This window comes from Heterocephalus glaber, unplaced genomic scaffold (assembly GCF_053883595.1).
Source record: "Heterocephalus glaber isolate CG9 unplaced genomic scaffold, H.glaber_assembly_v1.0 deba00001444, whole genome shotgun sequence".
Classification (NCBI taxonomy): domain Eukaryota; kingdom Metazoa; phylum Chordata; class Mammalia; order Rodentia; family Bathyergidae; genus Heterocephalus; species Heterocephalus glaber.
Window position 1 is genome coordinate 7,676,188 of NW_028258297.1, and position 21,889 is coordinate 7,698,076.

A 21,889-nucleotide genomic window follows, 5' to 3' on the forward strand; every position below is an offset into this window, starting at 1 on the left:
AACATAAAATAAAAACCAGTTCCTCAATCACACTAGGAACATTATCAATGTATTAACAGTTACATATGGCTCCCGGCTGCTCTGCAGGACAGCATAGATCTAAAACACTTCCATCACTGCAAAACATTCTAATGCATAGCATTGTTCTAGACAAAGCACTTCAAAGGAAAGACAGTTGTTACCTGGTCTGAGGAGATGAGGGTGTGTGAAAGGGCTGGGCTGGCCCAAGTACCGGTGTGGAACTCTCCTCTCCAGCATGGGCTGGAGGGAGTATCTTCGCTGTAAACATGATATGCATCCTGAAACAAGAATAAAGAGGATGAAACGGAATAATGGGTCTAGCAAGTCCTCATAATTTTCATACAGTTATTTTTTTTTTTTTTTTTTTTTTTGGTACCAGGGATCAAACTCGGGACCTTGCACTTAAGAGGCAGGTGGTGGAACCACTGAGCTAAATCCCTGGCCCACTATTATTTATTTATTTATTTACTTTGTACCAGGGATCAAACTCAGGACCTTGCGCTTTCAAGCCAGGCACGGTGCCTCTGAGCTAAATTCCCTGGCCCCATACAGTTACTATTTCCAGCCATCTGAATGCTTAGGAAATGTTAAATTTCTCTCTCTCTTTCTTCTCTTCCAATATTCATAATGGCCCTTCCTCCAAGCCAGAGCCTGAGCTGAGTGTAGGAAAATAGAAATGAGATGACTTCTTTGCTCATCTCGTGAGTCTGTTACTCTAAATAAGGAGCTATGAGAACAGAAGGAAAGGAACAAACAAAAACACAGGACTCGAGAAGGAGTTTGGAGGTAACCTGAGGCTGTGCCCCCAAAACTCAGAAAAGATAAGTTATGATTTTATTAAGAATGTCAAGTGTGGGCCGGGGATTTAGCTCAGTGGTTTTGACGCCTGCTGCACAAGCTCAAGGACCCAAGTTCGATCCCTGATACCCCCTCCCCCCAAAAAGAATGTCAAGTGTAAGAAAATATAACCATGCTATCTCATTTAACCTTGGAAGATTACAGCCAGATAAAATAACTTTTGAAAAATGCTTACTCAGCTGGGGATTTAGCTCAGTGTTTCCAGCGCCTGTCTTGCAAGTGCAAGGTCCCGAGTTCAATCCCTGGTACCAAAAAAAAAAAAAAAAAAAAAAAAAAAAAAGAAAAGAAAAATGCTTACTCATAGTTGGCATACAAATGTTACCATTAATTCAACAAAAATATAGTGAGCACATGACTGAAACACATTGAGCAGACTGACAAGACTATTTGCTGCAGTCTTCAAGGAATGTACCATTTAAAGCAATGGCGGCAAACCTAAGGCACATGTGTGGCAGCAGGCTGTTACTGAAAGCTCTAAAAGGTTCACCATCAATGGTCTAGGGGAGGTGAGAGAAAATGGAGCACAATAATACTGTATGGCAAATGTAGTGGTGAATTCATATACAGGGTGTTTTTGTTTGTTTTTCAGCCCTGGGGATCACACTCAGGGCCTTACATAGGCTAGGCAAGAAAGCACTGTACCACCGAGCTCCACTCCAATCCCTGTACACAAGGGTTTTTTTGGTACTGGGGATTGAACTCAGGACCTTGAGCTTGCAATGCAGGCAGTGGAACCACTGAGCTAAATCCCTGCCCCCCTGTACACAAGGAGTTTAAGAGATGGGTGCAATGACAATGAGAGGAACGTGGCGCTCTGGGGCACACACAGAAGCACACCAAAGTGCATGTGGAAGATGCAGAAGAGTGGTGCCTGTTCTGAGCAGTAATTAGTGAGCTGAAGGAGAGAAGCAGTGCAGAAGGCATGGGAGGTGAAGTTACGGAAGGCACTGTGTATGTAGGGAGCTTGAACTCCACGTGGAGCAGGTTGGGCAGGAGGGCGAGAGAAGACAGACACCATAACGCATCAGTGCAGCAGTAGCCCACTCCCCTTGCATCTCAGGGCTGCTGCACGGAGGAAAGGTTAGGGAGATGAGGGTCAGGCTTCTGAACACTTTTTATAGTAAAGTAAGAAATTAGACTTCAACCTCTATGTGAAGCAGGCATTATCCTTGTAATCTGTACAAAGTCACACAGTACTGGGAAAGCTCACATTCAAACTCGAGTTTATTTAACTTCAGTCTCTGTACTTATCTTTCCACTCAGTTGCTCAGTAGACTTTCTTTAGTCCCAACCACACAATCAGTGCTGCACAACTTCCTTGGGAGAAGACAATGAGTACAATGGCAGTATATGCTAAATCTTTTTTTTGTTTGTTTTGGTACCGGGGATCGAACTCAAGACCTTGCGCTTGCACAGCAGGCGGCGAAACCACTGAGCTAAATCACCCGCCCTAGTATATGCTAAATCTAGATCAAACTAAAGCTTTCTGTAGGTAGGACACACGCAGGACGAAATAATGTCATATGTACTTGGGAGTTAGGAGTATTGAATGTAACTCGATTAAATTTATGGAGGACTTTTAGAAAAGTTATTGTTTTTTAGATGGCAAAAAATAAAACAGCATTCTAGAGCATATGAAAATACAATTAAGAACAGTGAAAAATGAGCCAGGCATGGTGGTACATGTCTGTAAACCTAGAATTCTGCGAGGCTGAGGCAGGAGGACTGCAAGTTTGAGTCCAGTCTGGGGGACTCAGTAACTCAGTGGGACTGTTTCAAAATAAAAAAATGGGCTGGGGACGTAGTTCAGTCTGAAGGCCCTAGTAACCCAACAAGTAGGGTTCAATCCTCAGTAAAATACACACACACACACACACACACACACACACACACACACACAAAAAACGGGAATATGGACAAAATATTCAACAGGTGTTTTCTAGAATATCTTTAGAAAATCTACAAAATACATTTTAAAGAATATACCCAGAGTATGCACATTTTATTTATTTATTTATTTTCATTTATTTTTTTTGTACCTGGGATTGAACTCAGGACCTTGAGCTTGCAAGGCAGGCGGTGGAACCACTGAGCTAAATCCCCAGTCCCAGTATGCACATTTTAAAAAAGATGAGATTAACAATTTATAGAAATTTAATTGCAGAGTCAGAAATATGGACACTTTTTTTTGAGATGGGGTCTCGCTATGTAGTTCAGGCAGGCCTGGAACTCACAGCAATCTTCCTGCCTCAGCCTCCTGAGTGCTGGGATTACAGGGGTCCACCACCACGCCCAGCAATTTATAGAAATTTGGAGGACAACAAAACTTGCTAGATGACATCATAAGGATGCAATCAACAAATCTAGGCTGGGGATGTAGCTCAGTGCAAAAGCCCCAAGTCAGATTTTTTTTTTAGCCAGGGTCATGCTATGTAGTTCAGCTTCACCTTGAACTCACTATGTAGCCCAGGGTGACCTCAAATTCACAGTGATCCTCCTGCCTCAGCCTCCCAAGTGCTAGGATTATAATTATAAGCATGTGCCACCATGCCCAGCCAAAAAAGGTTCGTCCACCTGCCTGGCAAATACAAGGTCCTGAGTTTGATTCCCGGTACCAAAAAAAAAAAGGTTTGTCTCAGGGCACCAAAATTATTTTATTGCTAGAATGGCTTGGATGGTGGCCCCCCGAAAACTGTGTGTGTCCTAATCCCCAATACCTGTGACTGTTACATTATTTGGAGAGTCTTTGCAGATGTAGTTAAGAATCTTCAGAATGGAAGGTCATCCTGGGTTAAATGCATGGGTTCTAAATCCAATGACAAGTGTCCTTATAAAAGAATGTCAGAGGGAAATCTGAAACACAGAAAGAGTCTAATACAGAAGACCAGGAAGCAACTTGACCACAGAGAGAGACTGAAGTATCACAGCCAACAAGCCCAGGACACACCCAGCCCCTGGGAAGCTGAAGGAGGCAAAGAATACATTGTCCCCATTAGCCTTTGAAAGAGGCAGTACCTTATCCACGTGAAACCAAATCTATTGATACCCCTATCTTCAAACAAATAGTACATTCTGTTTGAGGAGATACTATTACAGTGCTTTTCTTGTAATGATGAGAAAGAAGACATAGAAGGGTTAACTTGCTTACAATGAACTACTAAGATGAAACAAAGATTTGAATAATAATTTCTAAGGCCCATACCCAGTGGACTACACTGTCTAACTACCATTTTAGCAGTAAAACTGAATGTAAAAAAATAACCAATTCTCTTTTTTTATACTCAGAAGAAAAAGTACTAGCATACCCAATCTTACTTTGGACCAGTCCAAGCAGAGCAAATTTGACAAGTTCAAAGGCAATGAATACCTCAACATGAGACATAGAATTTATTCTCAGTAGACTAAAAATAGTCGATAGCCATTTATTTAATTTCAAGTAAACAGATCTGTTGCCCAAGGTCATATAATTAGTATCAATGTCTGTCAAGTCATGCTTATAAAATATCCAATTCCTTCTCAACATCATTTCTCTAGTGCAGGCCTTTCTCATTTGCCTGGAATAAGCCAATAGTCCCCTAACTGGTCTGCTCCTTTTGGGTTTGTCTTTGGTCTTGCCTCTCCAATTCATCGTCTAAGGCTACACTAGTTTCAAAGTGATCTCTCAGGCTGCAGATGCAGCTCACAGGTAGACCTGTAGACCTTTGCTTCAAGCTCACTAAAGGTTTTGTCAGCCAAGTCACTAACAATATAAGCTTACAAGCTTCACCAGAGTTTTTTCAGAGTAAGCTTCAAACTCTTTAGCTTAGGCACTCAGCAGTTTGAGACAAGAAGATCTCAAGTTTGAGTCCAGCATGGGCTACAGAGCGAGTTCAAGACCAGCCCTGACTACATAGCAAGACCTTGCCTCAAAAAACCCAAACAAACACGAAACAAAGACAAACTCTAGCTTATCACCTTTCATGACCTAGACCTTGTTCATTAGACTGGTCTAATTCTCAAAAAAATTTATTGTAGCCACACTTAACTATTTGAAAGTTTCTAGTAATCTAGTAAATCATTCTGTGTAACAGCATTTGCCTTCAAAAATAGAGCTCTCTTGGTCTAAAATGGACTTTGCCTGTTTTTTTGATTATACAACTTCTAAAAATTCAGCTCAAACATCATGGAGTAAGCCTTCTCTTACAGTCCCACCTACTGTTGCTGATGCAAGAATCATGTTATTTGACTGAATTTGGGAAACACATACCTTGAATGTAAAAAGCCAGTAAGTTTGGCTTCTGATTGGATGTGGGGAGTAAGGAAAAAAGAGGAATTAAGAATAACTCCTAGGTTTTGGTCTGAACAAATGGGTGAATGGTTGCACCATTAAATGAAATGGGAGGCTGGTGATCCCAGCACTTTGGAGGCTGAGGCAGGAAGTTTATTATGAATTGGAAGCCACCTTGGGCTCCATAGTGAGTTCAAGGCCAGCCTAAACTACATAGTGAGACCCAGTCTCAAAAAAAAAGAGAGAGAGAGATGGAAAATGGGAAGTCTTAAATTTAGTGGGAAAAGTGATAGGCTAGAGATATATATTAAGGTACTATGATACCGAGAAAGCATCTAAAGTCCTGGGACTGGCTACTACTTTGGAAGCCTGAGTAAAATTTGATGTTGGGATATTTTAGTGTAAGAAGCACAGGAGAAAGGTAGAAAACGAGAAGAATGTGGTATTAGGAAGTTAAAGAAACAAAACTGAGCTGGGTTTGCACTGTGATGCACACCTGTAATCCCAGCACTTGGGAGATGAGACAGGAGGATTACAAATTAAAGCCTAGCCTGGGCAACTCAGGGAGTTAGTGAATCCCTGTCTCAAAGTAAAAAATAAAAAAGGACTTAGGATGTAGCTCAGTGAGATGGTCCTGGGTTCAATCCCCAGTACTGGGGAAATAAAAAGTTTTAAAAAGAAGGAAGGGCAGAGTATAGATCGAAGCCAGATTGGAGGGAGTATGCCAAGGATGTGAGAAGGCACAGACTCTGAGACAATTCTGAAAAGTTTAATTGTGAATGGATCAGAAAAATGGCACAGCTGCAGAGAAGGGTGAAGGGTGGCGGGGGGGGGCTAATTACAGAAGCAATTCTTTGTGTTCACTTTTACACTCTACTAAAATTAGTTTTCTCAGGGCTGGGGATTTAGCTCAGTGGCATTGCACCTGCCTTGCAAGCTCAAGGTCCGGAGTTCAATTCCCGGTACCAAAATAAATAAATAAAGTTAGTTTTCTCAAATTATGACTTTCTTAGAAGCAGAATTTTCAAGTTTCTACTTCTTACAGGTTCTCAATGTATGTTTGTGTGATGTCTAGAACTTAACTCTTAAGTTCTGGTCCAAAAAATGCAGTAGAGTGGAAACAGCAGAATTTGGAAACTGATGCAAGTTTAAATATCAGGTTTTTCTCTAACAAGCTATGTGGACTTAAGCAATTTATTCTCTCAGAACCTAAGTTTTCTTAGGAGGACAAAATGTGTAGTTATTTTGCCAGAATGCTGTGTCGGTTAAAAGGGAACTGTATGTAAATCATAGTATAGAGTGACTTAGAGGGTGCTCAAATAATGTTCAATACTATTTGAATTTCAATGGCAGGCAAATATAATCATGCACATGCCACACATAAACACATGTAAGTACACAGTGGAGAAACTGTAAATTAATTGAGTTTCAAACATTTCATAATAATGCTTGACAACAAGTATATCAAAACAAAATAAGCAAAGCAAAAAATATTCAGACCGGGCAGATAGCCAGGAAAAGTCTATCTAGAAGAACCACTACAGTTTTATATTTCATTACAGTATCATTTAACTGAGGTGTTTATAAATGTGATGGTAATTACAGCTGATACAAATAGAGGAAAAACAGAAACAGAACAATATGGGGAATTGTCTAGGAAAATAAAATGAGCCAAAAATAGAATGTAAATCTTTTAAATTCAGATCTAGCCTATAATTTAAATCATCACAAAAGAAAATCAATATTGGTCTAATTTACTGCTAACTAGGCTCATTAATTCTACTTTCCCACATACCAGTGCTTCTCTGCAATAATAGCTACTGACCCATACAGATGTAAAACAGAGCTCAGAGTGTACCCCAGTTGTACAGCACTTGAGTAGCGTCCTCAAGTCCCTGGATCCTTCAGCAACACACACACACACACACACACACACACACACACACACGCGCGCACACGCATAGTAAATCAGATCACCAAACCTGCACCTCCCCAAGTTTTTACTGTATTAGAAACAAATGCTACCTTCATTTGTAATATCCTCAAACTAGAAATGTTTATGAAGCTGACTCTTCATCATTTCAGTTTCAGCTCTAATATCTCTTCAGAAACTTTCTAAAGTCAACATTGTTTATTTTCTTCCCTTCTCCCTTCCTTTTCCGGTGGCACAGTAAGCCCCAACTTACAAACATTTGAGTTGCCAGTTTTCATAGGTGTACTATGTAAGACTTCCTGTCAGCTTACAAATGAATCTGACTTATGAACAATTCTCTCGGAATGGTACTGGTTCCTAAGCTGAGGACTTACTGTACTGGGAATCCAATTTAGGGGGTAACTCTACCACTGAGCTATACCTCCCAACACTTATTTTTTGAGACAGGGTTTACCTAAATTGCCCAGGGTGGCCTCCAACTTGCAATTCTCCTGCCTCAGCCTCTTGAGTAGCTGGGATTACATGTGTCCCACTGTCCGTGGCTTGCTCATTTATTACTCATATCCTATTATAAGCACCATGAAAACCGGCATCTTTTGTTTAATACTGTTATCACCAGTGGTTAAAACTGTACCGGGCACAAAGTTGGCATTCAATAATTATATAATGAATAAACAAATGTATAACTTACAAAATCTTTACACATTTCATAGTAAACTTTAGGTGAGCAAAGATGCTATCATTTCAGATGACTCAACACTGGCCTGCAGAAAGTTTGCATTAAGCCACAGGCCACCCTTGACGCCCTAGTCTGTCTAAGCTAAGACTGATTAGCATCCAGTGCCTCCCCCAGTACATTTAGCCTTTATTACATTGTGATTCAATTATCTATTTATATCTTCTACTGAACTGTCTAAAAGAAATATCTCAACTGCTTGAATACTTTCTTTTTCACATGGTTCACTAATGTTTTAAACCAGAATGTTTTAGTTTCTTTTCTATTGTTGCTGAGACAAATACCTGACACCCAAAGCTAAAAGGGAAAAGGTTTATTTACCTCACAGTTTGTAGAGATTTTAGTCCATAGTTGACTGGCTCCAAGGCAGAGTGACACATAGCAGAGGGGCTTCACAAAGGAGAAACAGTTCACGGAGGACAGAAGGTAACAAAAGCAACAAGGGATCTTAAGTGTCTTTCTGCCCCTTTTATCTTAACCAGACTATTTAGGCTGGGTGGCACTCACACCCTTAATCCTAGTGCCCTTGAGCCTAGCATTGCACCATTAATCAATTCCAGCACCACACCCTCTAGATCCAGCCACCTCCAGGAAAAGTCCCCCCTACGACTGTGTGAGGGTTTGGGGGGGGCGGGGGGACATCTACCACAAGCCATAACACAAAGCATGGAAGAACTAAGTAATTAAGACTCAGTAATCTCATATTTCACAAAGGGGAATGCTGTGGCCTTTGGCAACAGATCTTACATTGGCTTATGAGGCACTGTGAGGTCTCCAGGGAAATAGCAGAGGTCCCAGGATGGTATGATGTGACTGAACTAGCTCCCTTAGGAAGGTCCAGTCCCAACCCCTAACCCAGAGTGACACCATAGTGTAGTCCTCTCTAACACAAGCCTGCCACTCTGCTTGCTACATAATCAGACTCCTGACATCTCCCAACAGTGACCCATGATAGTGAGGGACACTGCTTTCAGCGTAAATATATGCCTACTTGTAGTCACTGCCTCTATCACCACTACCATCACAGGTAGATCCCGAGCCTCTGGAAACTGCACCTACTTCCAATAATCTGCTAAAACATGGTGGATTATTATGAAGTTTTAGAAGTACATAGATATGCTTCACCTGAGGAAATTAAAAAGGCTTATCATAAAGTAGCACTTAAATGGTACCCTGATAAAAATCCACAAAATGAAGCAGAAAGAAAATTCAAAGAAGTAGGTGAGGCATATGAGGTATTATCAAATGATGAAAAGCAGGACATCTGTGATAAATATGGCAAGGAAAGATTAAGTGGTGGAGGTGGAAGTGATTTTGATGATGAATGTGATTATGGCTTCATATTCCATAAGCCAGATGATGTCTTTTTTTGGTACCAGGGATCGAACTCAGGAACCTTGCACTTGCAAGGCAGGCAAGGTGCCGCTGAGCTAAATCCCAGCCTTAGCCAGATGATGTTTTTAAAGAAATGTCTGGTGAAAAGGACACATTTTCATTTTACTTCTTTGAAGACTCTCTTGAAAATCTTTTAAAAAGAAGCTCGTATGGAAACAGAAACACAAGCAGAGGTGCAGGATCCTTTTATTCTACTTCCAGTGAACATTCAGTTTTTGAGACATTTTATCTGATACAGGATATATGTCTTATGGTTCACTGGGGCATGAGGGCATTACTTCATTGTCTTCCGTGGCATCTGATGATACTGGGCTGAGAAACCACTCAGGACCTCATGCTTGCCAGGCAGGCATTGTGCTGAAAACCACTTTTACGTTACAACTTCAGGCGAGATTGTTAATGGCAGAAATATCAATTCAAACAAAAATATTGAGAATGATCAAGAAACAGAAGCTGAAGATGATATCAAGTTGAAATTCCTCTTTGTAAATGACATGGGAGACAAAGAGGAATTTGCAGAAGAATGCAGCTGGAGAAAACAATCATTCAACATTTATCAAATTCCCACAGCCCCAAGCACGTGTTCCAATATACTTTAATGGACAACGATGAGGAAGCTATACCTTGGGTCTCTAGTAACTGGGATCACTATTTTCTCAGCAGGATTCAAAGAAGATGGTAAGAGGAAAAAAAGGAAGCACAAAGAGGTACAGAAATCAGCCAAAAGGAATCACTAAACTGACTCTTCAGACATACTTTGCTCATATAACATTTGAACATGACTCTCTGTGTTCGTTAATCACAGTTTTGCAGATAACATTTGTTTAATACTAAGAGTCTGTTTTTAACATTTTAAGCAGGTTTGTGGACATCTGGTAAGTAGTTATTTGGATGAGGAATGTCAGAAAAAGATGCGTTTGTGGTAACAACTGGTAATTTTTTTTTTTTGGTACTGGGGCTCGAACTCAGGTCCTTGCGCTTGCGAGGAAGCCAGCGGAACCACTGAGCTAAATCCCCGGCCCTACAAACTTTTGAAACACATACATTAGGATAAAATTGTACTAGGATATACAGATTCAGATTATGAAATTATTCAGATGACTCACCAATGAAAGCAAAGTATTTGATATATAACTTCGTCATATAAGTATTTTAAATTAAAAATAGCCAGATAGGGCCAGGGATTTAGCTCACTGGTTTCGCCACCTGCTGCGCAAGTGCAAGGACTCAAGTTCGATCCTTGGTACCAAAAAAAAAAAAAAAAGCCAGATATAAACTATACACAAGAGAGAGATGAACCTTCAGGATATTTGATAATTCAATTAAATGAAGTATCTAAAGTAGTCAAATTTATAGAGATAGTGCTGGAGTTTTAGTTTAGTGGCATGGCACTTGCCTCGAAAGTGCAAGGTCCTGAGTTTGATCCCTGGTACTAGGAAAAAAAAAATTCATAGAGACTGTAGAATGGTGATTACTAGAGGCTGGAAGAGGGAGGTAGTTACTTAATAGGTATGAAGCTTCAGATTTCCAAAACAAAAATGTCCTGGAGATGTTTCACAACAATGTGAATATACTTAACACTACCAAGCTATACATTCAAAATGGTTAATATAGTATATTTTATGTAATGTCTATTTTTTTTTTTTGTACCGGTGATCGAACTCAGGTCCTTGCGCTTGCGAGGTAGCCAGCGGAACCACCGAGCTAAATCCCCGGCCCTATGTAATGTTATTTTACCATAATTTATTTCCAGCCAGTATTAACCAAGATTTGTCAAAGCAATCTGTCAGTCTGTCTTTTGTTTTGTTTTTTTGAGACAGGGTCTTGCTATGTAGTTCAGGCTGGCCTCAAACTCATGGTGATCCTCCTGCCTCAGCTTCCCAAGTGCAGGGATTACAGGCAAGCCCCACCACACCTGGCATAATAACTACTATTTTTCTGGATTTTTTTTGGTATCGGGGATCAAACTCAGGACCTTGTGCTTGCAAGGCAGGCATGGTGCCACTGAGCTAAATCCCTGGCCCCAGATCTGGAATTTTTTTTGGGGGGGGAGTACCAGGGATCAAACTCAGGGCCCTATGCTTGAGAGGCAGGCAGTGGCACCACTGAGCTAAATCCCCAGGCCCAATATCTAGTAGTTTTAAATGACTGCTATAGTAAAGTCTGAGCCTTTGTTTTGTATTATTCATTTTCCAAGGGGTATATATGTGAGTAGGAAAGGTAATTTATTACAGGGAAGGTCTGGGCACAATTAGCATCTAAAATTTGTTTTCAGGAATTAAAATTATAGAAGCTTAGGGTATTTTAAGTGCTACTTATATAACCATCTAGTCCATTTCTCCACTTTTAACAAAGAACTAAAAAATTCAATTTTAATCATTTTATGCAATACTTGAAGAATTAGGTTTCCCATTGCTTAGAAGAAAAAGTTCATTGTTTCTTTTCTTTGGTATGAGGGATCGAACTCAGGTCCTTGCGCTTGCACAGCAGGCGGCGAAACCACTGAACTAAATCCCCAGCCCCTAGTTCATTGTTTCTTAACATATTCTACAAGGCCCTCCATGAGTCAACCATTAGGTTTCCACCCCCAACTTGATTTTTTTTTTTTTGGTACTGGGGATCAAACTAGGGACCTTGCGCTTGCAAGGCAGGCGGGGGAACCACTGAGCTAAATCCCTGGCCCCCAACTTGATTTTCTATCATCTCTTTGTACTTATCGATGCTACAGCCTAATTGTTTCCAAAATATGTTCCAGGTTTACTAGTTCAAGATTCACCACAGAAAAGGGGCTCCACAGTCAATTTCTTTTTGCAAATTACTGCCAAAATACATCTCCCTGTCATGCAATGTAAATATTTGAACATAGATTCATTGTAGTGTAACACCTATTAATATATCCAGGAACGTATTTCATAAAAGCTTCTCCAACTATACCAAATGACTGAGATGCTTAGTGCAGACCACTGTTTCAGAGTTCTGTGCCTCTGCACTTGTTCTACCACAATGACACCTTTCTTCCAGTTAGCTTTTCTTTGTGCTTTTTGAGACAGGGTATCCCTAGGTAGTTCAGGCTGACCTCGAACTCACAGCTATCCTCCTACCTCAGCCTCTTGAGTGCTGGGATCACAGGTGTGTGCCACCATGCCTGGCTGGTGCAGTGTTTCATGAATGAGCTATTACCTGGGAATAGGTTTTTAAAAGTACTCTCTACTTATAATTTTTAAATTTTTCATTATTTCCCTTTCAAATATCAAACTGATCTTAAATGATTTAATTTTTAAAATACAACTTATGTATCACTAATGTTTTATTTTGCTTGTCTCAGATGACTAGATAAAGTTAATAGCACACTCCACCTAATGAAATTTTTTTTTTTTTGGTACCAGAGATCGAACTTGGGACCCTGAGCTTGTAAGACAGGCAGCAGCACCACTGAGCTAAGTCCCCGGTCCTGAAATCTTTTTTTTATGGCAGGGTCTTGTTAGGTAGTTCAGGCTGGCCTTGAACTCATTATGTAGCCGAGGCTGGCTTTGAATTCATAATGAACTTCCTGCCTGGCTTCCCAAATGCTGGGATTACAGGGGTGCACCATCACACCCTGCTTCAGTATGTAGTCCTAAATCTTGAATAATGAAGTTTTACACTCATCCTCAACAAAATCAAAGGTCATAAGCAAAGGATGCTTCCAGCTCAAAACCTTAGGTTGTGGCCTCTGTGACTAAGACTGAACTATCATATATCTTTTCACCTACTCCAACCAGGATAGATTTTTGCATGCAGCTTTAATATGTATTAGAATTGATGAGCAAGTTTTGTGCAGTGAACAGTGATTTTTTTTTTTTAAAGACAGGGTTTCACATTGGGCCGGGGATTTAGCTCAGTGGTTCCGCCACCTGCCTTGCAAGCGGAAGGTCCCAAGTTTGATCCCTGGTACCAAAAAAAAAAAAAAAAAAAAAAAAAAGAGGGTCTCTCTATGCAGTTTAGGCTGGCCTTGAACTCACTATATAGCCCAGGAGGATGACCTCGAATTCCTGGCAATCCTTCTGCCTCAGCCTCCTGACTGCTGGGATTACAGGCACATGCCACCATGCCCGGCTAGTGATTTTTTTACAGAAAGAAGTAGAAGAAAAAAAATAAGTATTTGTAATTAACATTTCATTTCACTTTCAGTGAATCCAAGTACATCATCATAAATGCCAAGACATAGCTTTCATGTCAAATATCATATGCATTAGTTCACATACTGGCTCCCCAAACTGAAATATAATCCAGTGGCAGATCTGACTGCAAAGTAGATGATTCAGTTTTCACTATTTAAACTTCATATTCATCACATTAATGATTCAAAGTAGAGCACATCCAAGAAAGCATGGTTCCCCTTATTCCTGGGCTCCTTCATTTTGTCATTACAAAAAGTTTCAGATATAAAAAGACCCGGAGTATTCCCAGCTCTTCTGAGAGGAACTGCCCAGAAGATGTGTGGTACTAAACATGTTCTTGTGCATTCTGGGGCCAGCTTCTGAATCAACTCTTTGAAAACATGAAAATAGGATTTTATGTTGACCCAACAGAAACAAGAGCTAAACGGTGTGATTTTATCACTTAAACAAGTGTGATTAGACAACTTGAGTCCGAGTAACTCTGAAGACAGTCCCTCGGGGGGATGGCACACACTTTTCTCTGGGCAGTCATTTCAGCTTCCCAGAATCTCATGTAGAAAGAGCACAGGGCCCACCCTTTTCCAGGAGTAGCCGGTAAAGATGAAGTCCACGGAGGCCCCAGCAGGAGAAGGGTCCGTAGAACCAGGGACCGACTGAGGCCAACTCGGATCCCACTGGGCACCTCAGGCTTCTGAGGGGACACCGTGGGAGGAAAGTCTAACCTGAGAAACCGCGTGCGCTTGGGACGGCGGGAATCAGCTTGAGAGTTGAGAGCAGCCAAGGCATAACTGCCAGCTCACGAGTCAGGAAGGGAGAGAAAATCAGCGCAGGAAACAGCCTCCTGCAGAACCGCGTAGCCAAGGAACCAGGCCAACGCCTCCACCCCTTCCGGCCGGCGCCGCTGGCGGGCTTTCATTCCGGGCGGCGCAGGATGCTGACGTCACGCCTGAGCCTGGTGCTCGGACCGAGGCGCTTTTTATTCTCTGCGTCGATCCATTTAATGTCCCCATTCACAGAACATCCGATTCTAAAAGGCTCCCTGGAGGAGCTAGTGCCTCCTGCCCGTCTGAAAGCGTCTACGTACACCGCTTGACCCTTCCTGGCAACTGGTTCGATAGTGTAAGAATGTTTGTGTAGAGAGGCAGGCAAGAGCACGAACAGCCACACTTCTAGAAGGTTCTAGCCAGTGCGCAGGAGCAGAGATAGAAGGCGTAGGAATGAGCAAGGGAAGGACCCAGGGTCACGAGGCCGTTGAGGGGAGGAGCCAGCGAATGGGGAGGTTCTAGTTTGGTCGGCCTCGCGGCAACCGCCCCCTTCTACGCGGTCTCGCCGAGCCAGCGCCTGGGCTTGGGATCCGGTCGCAGCCTCCTGAGCAGCCACTGACCATAGTCTGCCTACCATGGATCCCCGCAAAGTAAACGAGCTTCGGGCTTTCGTGAAAATGTGTAAGCAAGATCCGAGCGTCCTGCACACAGAGGAGATGCGCTTCCTGAGGGAGTGGGTGGAGAGGTGAGACCCGGGCCCAGGCCCAGTGACCGTTGGAGCGGGAAGAGGGGGAGCTGGGCCCAAGCTGGCGCGGCGCAGAGAGGAGAGGAATCGGAACCGCTCGGTGACCCCGCTCTCTAGCCTGGAAGGGAGGCGACTTCGAGTTGCCGGAGGATCGCGAGCGTGGGACAGAACTGGGCTCCCCGCACCCTGAGGCCTCCAGGCGTGCGTCTCGCGCGAAGTAAATGCAGACGATTGCGGGGCCCTGGGGCCTGGGGACGGGAGTGGTGCAGGAATTGGGGCGAGAAGTGCAAAACTTGGCTGTCGCGTGGGGAGTTTTTCTTTAATTCTCTGGCGTCCTGTGTAGGTCGCGTTGGCACATTGGAGCGTTTTTATGCCTCATCCTTTTAAATAGTGTTGTAAGGATAGTTCAATAAATTATAATTAGATAACTGATTGGTTTTACCTTACAGTGATTCTATCTGCGTAGAATTATCTTGGGAGTCGTTTGTTGTACTTCCATTAGTGGCAGTGCTATCTCCACAGACGCTTTAAGGAAAATGATTTTTTTTGGTGGACCAGCGTGTTTCGAAGATATATTCTTATCTTTACCTTGCCTTTTACTTCCCTACGCACAAAGAATTAATGCAAGGGGCATTGTGCCAACTACTGGAAACAGTACTCTCTATTTGGAAGTATAGATGAATAAATATCATGTTTTATTTTGTAGTAGATACTAGCTGTTTATTGGAGGAGCACCCAAAGAAAAAGAAGAAAGTATACCTCCAGGAGGTGATTCTTTTTTAAACATCACTACTAGCAGGTCTCGGACCAGTGTTCAATCCCCAGCAAATGGGTGGAGTGGGAGAGCTGCCAGCGTCTTCCTCATTACTAGTGGTGAATTTAAAAAGAGATTACAGTTTATCTTTTCAATCTGGGTATTTCCCTTTAATTTTCTTAATCTTCCTTCACATTACTTAGTTTGACGTGTTTGTGTATCTTTCTTTCCTTGATAAGCAGATCACATATATAATATATATACACACACACACACGTTTTTTGGGTTTTTTAAATTAAAGACAGTCTTGCTATGTAGTTCAGGGTGTCCTTAAACTCACTATGTAGCCCATGCTGGCCTTGAATTCCCAGTGATTGGCCTGCCTCAGCCTCATAAGTGCTAGGATTATAGACGTGTGCCACCCTCGCCTCGCTTATCTCTTTATTTTTATCTAAATTTGAACTTTCATTTTCATGGACTCTGAGGCTTTTAATTGGGTTTGTATCAGTTACTCGCCTTGTATTCATAGCAGTCCACGATGGTGGTAGGTTGGGCTGAAGGTGAAGATGACTGAGGTCTAGAAAAACTAATACAGTTATTACTGGATTCCTGAGTTGAAACCACTTTGGAGTTCTCTCCCTCATAGTTTATTTGCTTAATGGCTTAAACCATTTGCTATAATGGCTATCATGGTTTTAGCAAAGTTTTATTTGATGTCAAAATTTATTAGTTTAATAACTTTAAATTGTACAAAAAGAAATATGAACAAGAAATCTGAATAGTGGGAACACAGAAAGACTGTGTTGTTCTCCACAAATTTATTTTGAGATGTATGTTTGTTTGAAATGGCCTCGCTATGAGGTTCAGGCTGGCCATGAACTCACTATGGAGCCCAGGCTGGCCTGGAACTCATAGTGATTGATCTGCCTGCCTCAGCCTGCTGGGATCACAGGTGTGCGCCACCACAACCTGCTTGTTTTGTTTTACCCTTTTTATCTAGTACTGAGACTAAAATCCAAGGCCTAGGGTATGCTAGGCAAGCAGTCTTGTGCTGAGCAACATCTCCAGTCCTTTTTTAAAAATTGGAGATTAGGTCATGCATGCAAAGTCACCTTACCTGATCTTGAATTTGGAATCCTCCTGCCTCAGCCTTCCAGAGTAGTTGGGATTACAGGCATGTACCACTAGGCCCAGTTTGTTTTACTCTTTTAAAGGAGAAGCAATGTCTGACATTTTTTTTCCTATTTAATAACTTTGTCTACTTTGTATCTTGTGTGTCCTTTTATCAGTTTGTTTGATTATTAATTAAAGTCAAGTGCAGTTTCTATGTATTCTCTCCAGTGCAGTGCATGACACATGCTTTTAGTAAATAGTTTAGAAGAAATGTAAAGATTGCATTTCTACCCACAGTACAGAATTCAGAATATAACACTCAGTTTGTTGGACATTCTATATAAATAATTACAGCACAAAGCAGGTTGAAAGTTGTTTTTTTTGGTACCAGGGATCGAATTTGGGTCCTTGCGCTTGCAGGGCAGGCGGTGGAACCACTGAGCTAAATCCCCGGCCCCAGATTGAAAGTTTTAATTCTCAAATTAAAAGAATGATGAATGGAGTCTTGTGATCCTCTGAGGAAGGTCTCTGCACCACCCCTACTTGATGGTATGAATAAAAACCTATTCTGTTGAAGTCTAAATGGCAATATCTGGCAGGAAACCACTGTATTCTTAATCTTGGAAGTTTTAATTGGAACATCTGTACCTATAAATTGGTGTTAACTTACAATAGTGAATGAGAGGGCCAGGGATTTAGCTCAGTGGTTCTGGTGCCTACCTCGCAAGCACGAGGTCCCAAGTTCGATCTTCAGTACCAAAAAAAAAAAAAAGTGAACTAGAATTTGAAATTTGAGAAACTCTAGATCTAGTTTATGAATAAACCCTCTTGTACTTAATTTTTGTATTTTTGGAACAACTTCTGGCTCAAAGAAAAATTGCAAGTACTGTATAGTACAATGATCCATTTTTCCTGAACTATTTGAGTGTAAGCTGCCAACATTATGCCCCGCCCCCAACATCTTGGAGTATTTTCTATAAACAAAGACAGTTTCTACAATGCAACCATCAAACTCAGGAAACTAATAAGGATACATTAATACTACCTAATTCTCAGAATTACATGTTGCTTTTTTTGTTTGTTTGTTTTTGGTTATTTTATTTTGCTTTTTGAGTCAGGATCTCCCTTTGTAGTTCAGGCTGGCCCTGAACTCATTGCATAGCCCAGGTTGGCCTCAAACTTGATGCCATCCTCCTGCCTCAGCCTCCGGAGTGCTGGGATTAAAGGCGTGCACCACCACACACAGGAACATGTTGCATTTGGTTGTCATGACTCATTTCCTTCATTGTAAAACAGTTTTTCACTCACACCTTGACTTTATGGTTTTGACAGTTTGAATATTACAAGCCAGTTGTTTGTAAAATTTCCCCTTACATTGTGTTTGTCTGATCTTTTCTTAGAATTAGATTTAGCTTACTACATTTCTTGGCAGGAATATCACTTCACAAAGTTAGACTGTTGAGACTATGTTTGGATGTTACTCTAAATACATTCGTGATGCTGCATTTTGAAACAGGAAAAATACAGCTTAAGAAGCCCTGTGTCTTCATTAAAATTTAAGCACACAGAGCTAGTGTTTGATTACTGTGTGCTTTTGAAAAAGATTTTCCTATGGAAAAGAATTTTATTTTATTTTATTTTATTTTTGTACGGGAATCGAACTTGGGACCTTGAGCTTGTGAGGCAGGCAGCAGAAGCACTGAGCTAAATCCCTGGTGAATTTTATTTTTTTTTAGACATGTGTTTCTTTAAATCATATTACTATGATGTTTGGGATCATGTAATGATCTTTTTCAAGATACTGAGTGATTGATTTTTAGTAATATATTAAACAGAATAGAAAGTATGTACTTTTTTGGGAGCAAAATGGTGCTTGTAAGATTCCAAATTTTGTTTATTTTCATTTTATTTGGTGCAGTACTTTTTTTTTGGTACTGGGGATCGAACTCAGGACCTTATGCTTTAGAGTCAGGCAGTGGAATCACTGAGCTAAATCCCTGGTCCTGCTGTATTACATTTATGCTTTATGTTAAATTTATCAGGAGCTGGGGATTTAGCTCAGTGGTGCCACTGCTGCCTTGCAAGTGCAAGGTCCTGAGTTCGATCCCTGGTTCCAAAAGAACATTCATCAAAAAATATTAAGAGCTAGTCACTGTTGTGTATGCCTGTGATTGCCTGTAACCCCAGCTACTCAGGAAGAGCACAAGTTTAAGTTCAGCCTGGACAACTTAGGGAGGCCCTATGTCACAGAAAGGCTGAGGGTGTAGCACAGTGGAAGGCCCTGGGTTTGATCCTCAGGACTGAGAAAAAAGATTTTGGAGTGAAAAGCCAAACCACAAGGTGAGAAAAAATATTTGCAATACATAAAACTGACAGAGAACTCACATAGAATAAAGAAAGAACATCAACAAATAAAGGCAACCTGATAGAAAGCTGAAGGAGAATAGAACTTTGTTAAGGAATAGCCAATACATTTATAAAAAAGGGCTCAACACAGTAAGATCCCACAGACACATGAGAAAGGCTAAAAATTTTAAGAGTGAACAATAACTGTTGACCAAGTGTATAACAATTAGAATTATCATACATTGCTGATAAGTGTACATTGGTAAAAAGAACTTTGGAAAATTGGTACAGATTTAAATTTAACTTGCATATATTCTATTCCCACATATGCCACCCAACTGACATGAATGTAAATGTGGATATAACAACTGTAGCTATGAAAGCTTCAAAATCTCAATGGTATTTTAGAACAGGTCCCTTTCTGTTTTCTAAGGCATATAATCCTTGATTTATATAGAAGTTAATGGTTTTTTGTTGTGGCTGCTGGTTTGTTGTTTGTGACCTTAGCCACCGGACCCTTGGAATACAGCTCATATGCTTCAGGATCTACACCAGTTGGAGCATATAACATTAATTCTCTGAGTCTTTTGTTTTTATTAAATGCATGTAATTTATGATGTTGCTCTGGACTATTTGAGAAACAAGGGTTTGGAAGGACCAGAGGGAATGTTAATGGGTACAGTCTAGAGATGAGGTGAAAATCTGATATGGAGGGTATGTGACTATAAGCAAGAAGAATCCTTATAGTTCCCCCTCACATGAAACCACAGTCTGTACACTTAGCTACACCCTCGGCCTTTGGCCTTTTTTTTTTTTTTTTTTTTTTTGGCAGCACTGGCTGTACCTTTGCAGTGAGCCACACCCCCAACCATTTTTGAATTAGTTGCCCAGGCTGAGCTCAAATTTGAGATTCTCCTGCCTCAGCCTCCATGAGTGCTGGGATTACAGATGTGTATCACCATGGCCAGTATAACTCCTGAAATCCAAGCTAACAATTCATGTGAATAATTTTGTCATTGCATATTGAGTTCTTTGCCTTTTATTTTTCCTCTAGGAATGGGCATGGAAAAGCCATATAATTATGTTTGTTAGGTGTTTTTTGTTTTGTTTTGTTTTGTTTTTTGGTACCTGGGATTGAACTTGGGACCTTGCGCTTGTGAGGCAGGTGCCAGAACCACTGAGCTAAATGCCCAGCCCTTGTTTGTTAGGTTTTTGTTTGGTTTTGTTTTTTGAGACGGTGTCTTACTATGTAGTTCAGGCTAGACTTGAACTCCCTCTGTAGCCCAGGTTGGCTTCAAATTCCCAGTGATACTTCTGCCTTTGCCTCCCCAGTGCTGGGATTACAAAGGTGTGCCCCACTTTGTTAGGTTTATAAAGGAAGGGACAGGGTTCCATTAACCAGTACGCTAAAAATAAAATTTTAAGTGGATTAAAAAACTTAACAATAATATAAAGCATTCAAATTAATTGAAAGCTTATTTTAAATTTTGAAAGAATAGTCTTCTAAACATCTTTTAGGCATAAATATGTTGCTTGACTCAGTGAATTTCAATTTGCTAAACAATTTTTTTTTCTCTTAAGCATGGGGGGTAAAGTACCACCTGCTACTCATAAAGCTAAATCAGAAGAAAATATCAAGGTAAGTTTTAATTTTGTTTGTGTGTTTAGTGATAAAATACTGTTGGAATTTTTTTAGGAGATGTTTTTGCTCTTAAAATACTACTGCCAATTTCCTTAATATCCCATGGAAATAGGATTATTTTAAGAGTTTTATCTGTCCTTGTAAAATTTCTGTGTGTGGACCAAATCTCAGGAGGCTGATTGAAAACTGAGAATTTGGAGTAGGATGTTTACTGTATCTTAAAATAAATGTTTTAGTGCCCAGCTCAGTGGCTTATGCATTACATAGTAAATGAGCAAGTATTTCAAGTCAGTGGTTCTCAATTTTTTCTGCCTTGAGTCTAAGGGATGACTTTGAGTATGAATTATGATGTTATTCTACCATAATGGGCAGAAGGGTGAGTAAAATAAGGTGGAGATTGCCAGTAGCTCAAGTTTAGAGATGGGGAAAACATACTTTTAAGAATGCTTTCTTCAAGTTGGACACACCTGTAGTCCAGCACAGGAGGCTAAGACAGGAGGAGCAGTTGATCCCAGGAGTTGTGAGACCATCCTATGGAAGACAGTGAGATCCTCTTAAAAAAAGTCAAACCCAAAAAACCGTTCAGTATGGGGACTTAAGAAATTCAAGTTGCAAACTTTTCATAGGTGTACTGTATAAGACTCACTTTATTGGACTTAGGAATGAATCCAATTTAGGAATGTTTATCCTGAAACAGAACTAGGAAGTTGGGGCTTACTGTATTTTTTATTTCTCCCATTTTCTGCTTTTATACCTGAAAGATTTTTTTCTTGCGTTTTCTGATTAGAAAATTTGTTGTTTTTGTGTATTTTGGACTTGAAGATAGAAGTTACAGCTATGAACAAGTGAAATGAGAAAAGGTACACCCGCCCATGGAGTAGTTACCTTTTTTTTTTTTTTTGGTACCAGGGATCGAACTCTGGTCTTTGTGCTTAGGAGGCAGGCGGTGGAACCACTGAGCTAAATCCCCAGCCCAGTAGTTACCCTTTTTTAGATGTCATCACAGTTTTTTCTGAAGTCGTCCCTGTTTGCCATTTGATCATTGTGTGGAGACAAAAGTTGTTTAACCTATGTCCCTGGTAAAAATATTTTTTTTTAATAAAATGTGCTGTTTTAGAATTATAATTATTAATATAATTATTTCAGTATATGCTG

At 40.7% G+C, this 21,889-nt stretch overlaps 3 protein-coding genes across 8 annotated transcripts in view; 2 read left to right on the forward strand and 1 right to left on the reverse strand.

Annotated features, from left to right (window-relative positions):
* Xpnpep3 (X-prolyl aminopeptidase 3) overlaps positions 1–14,309 on the reverse strand; it is a 61,195-nt gene extending 46,886 nt beyond the window's left edge. The window contains exons 1-3 of one of the 4 annotated variants that reach the window (XM_021258937.2): positions 14,093–14,250; positions 1,055–1,121; positions 183–299 (exon numbers count right to left, since the gene is read on the reverse strand). In XM_021258937.2, coding sequence (XP_021114596.1) covers positions 183–258 — 76 coding nt within the window. In that variant the 5' untranslated portion in view covers positions 259–299; positions 1,055–1,121; positions 14,093–14,250. Of the gene's footprint in view, positions 1–182; positions 300–1,054; positions 1,122–14,092 lie in introns of those variants that run through there. The other 3 variants (XM_004845537.4, XM_087213845.1, XM_087213846.1) reach the window with 3 other exon arrangements.
* Positions 1–21,889, forward strand: part of St13 (ST13 Hsp70 interacting protein) — a 52,084-nt gene that overhangs the window by 9,238 nt on the left and 20,957 nt on the right. For 2 of the 3 annotated variants that reach the window (XM_087213851.1, XM_087213852.1), the window contains one exon: positions 20,674–20,731. In XM_087213851.1, the coding sequence (XP_087069977.1) occupies positions 20,675–20,731 (57 nt within the window). In that variant the 5' untranslated portion in view covers position 20,674. Of the gene's footprint in view, positions 1–14,329; positions 14,880–20,673; positions 20,732–21,889 lie in introns of those variants that run through there. The other variant, XM_004845535.4, reaches the window with a different exon arrangement.
* On the forward strand, positions 298–10,563 carry Dnajb7 (DnaJ heat shock protein family (Hsp40) member B7). Its single transcript, XM_087213853.1, is given in 6 exon segments — positions 298–9,176; positions 9,263–9,434; positions 9,437–9,524; positions 9,569–9,765; positions 9,768–9,855; positions 9,857–10,563. Coding segments are annotated over 6 exon segments (918 nt in total). The 5' UTR covers positions 298–8,894; the 3' UTR covers positions 9,948–10,563.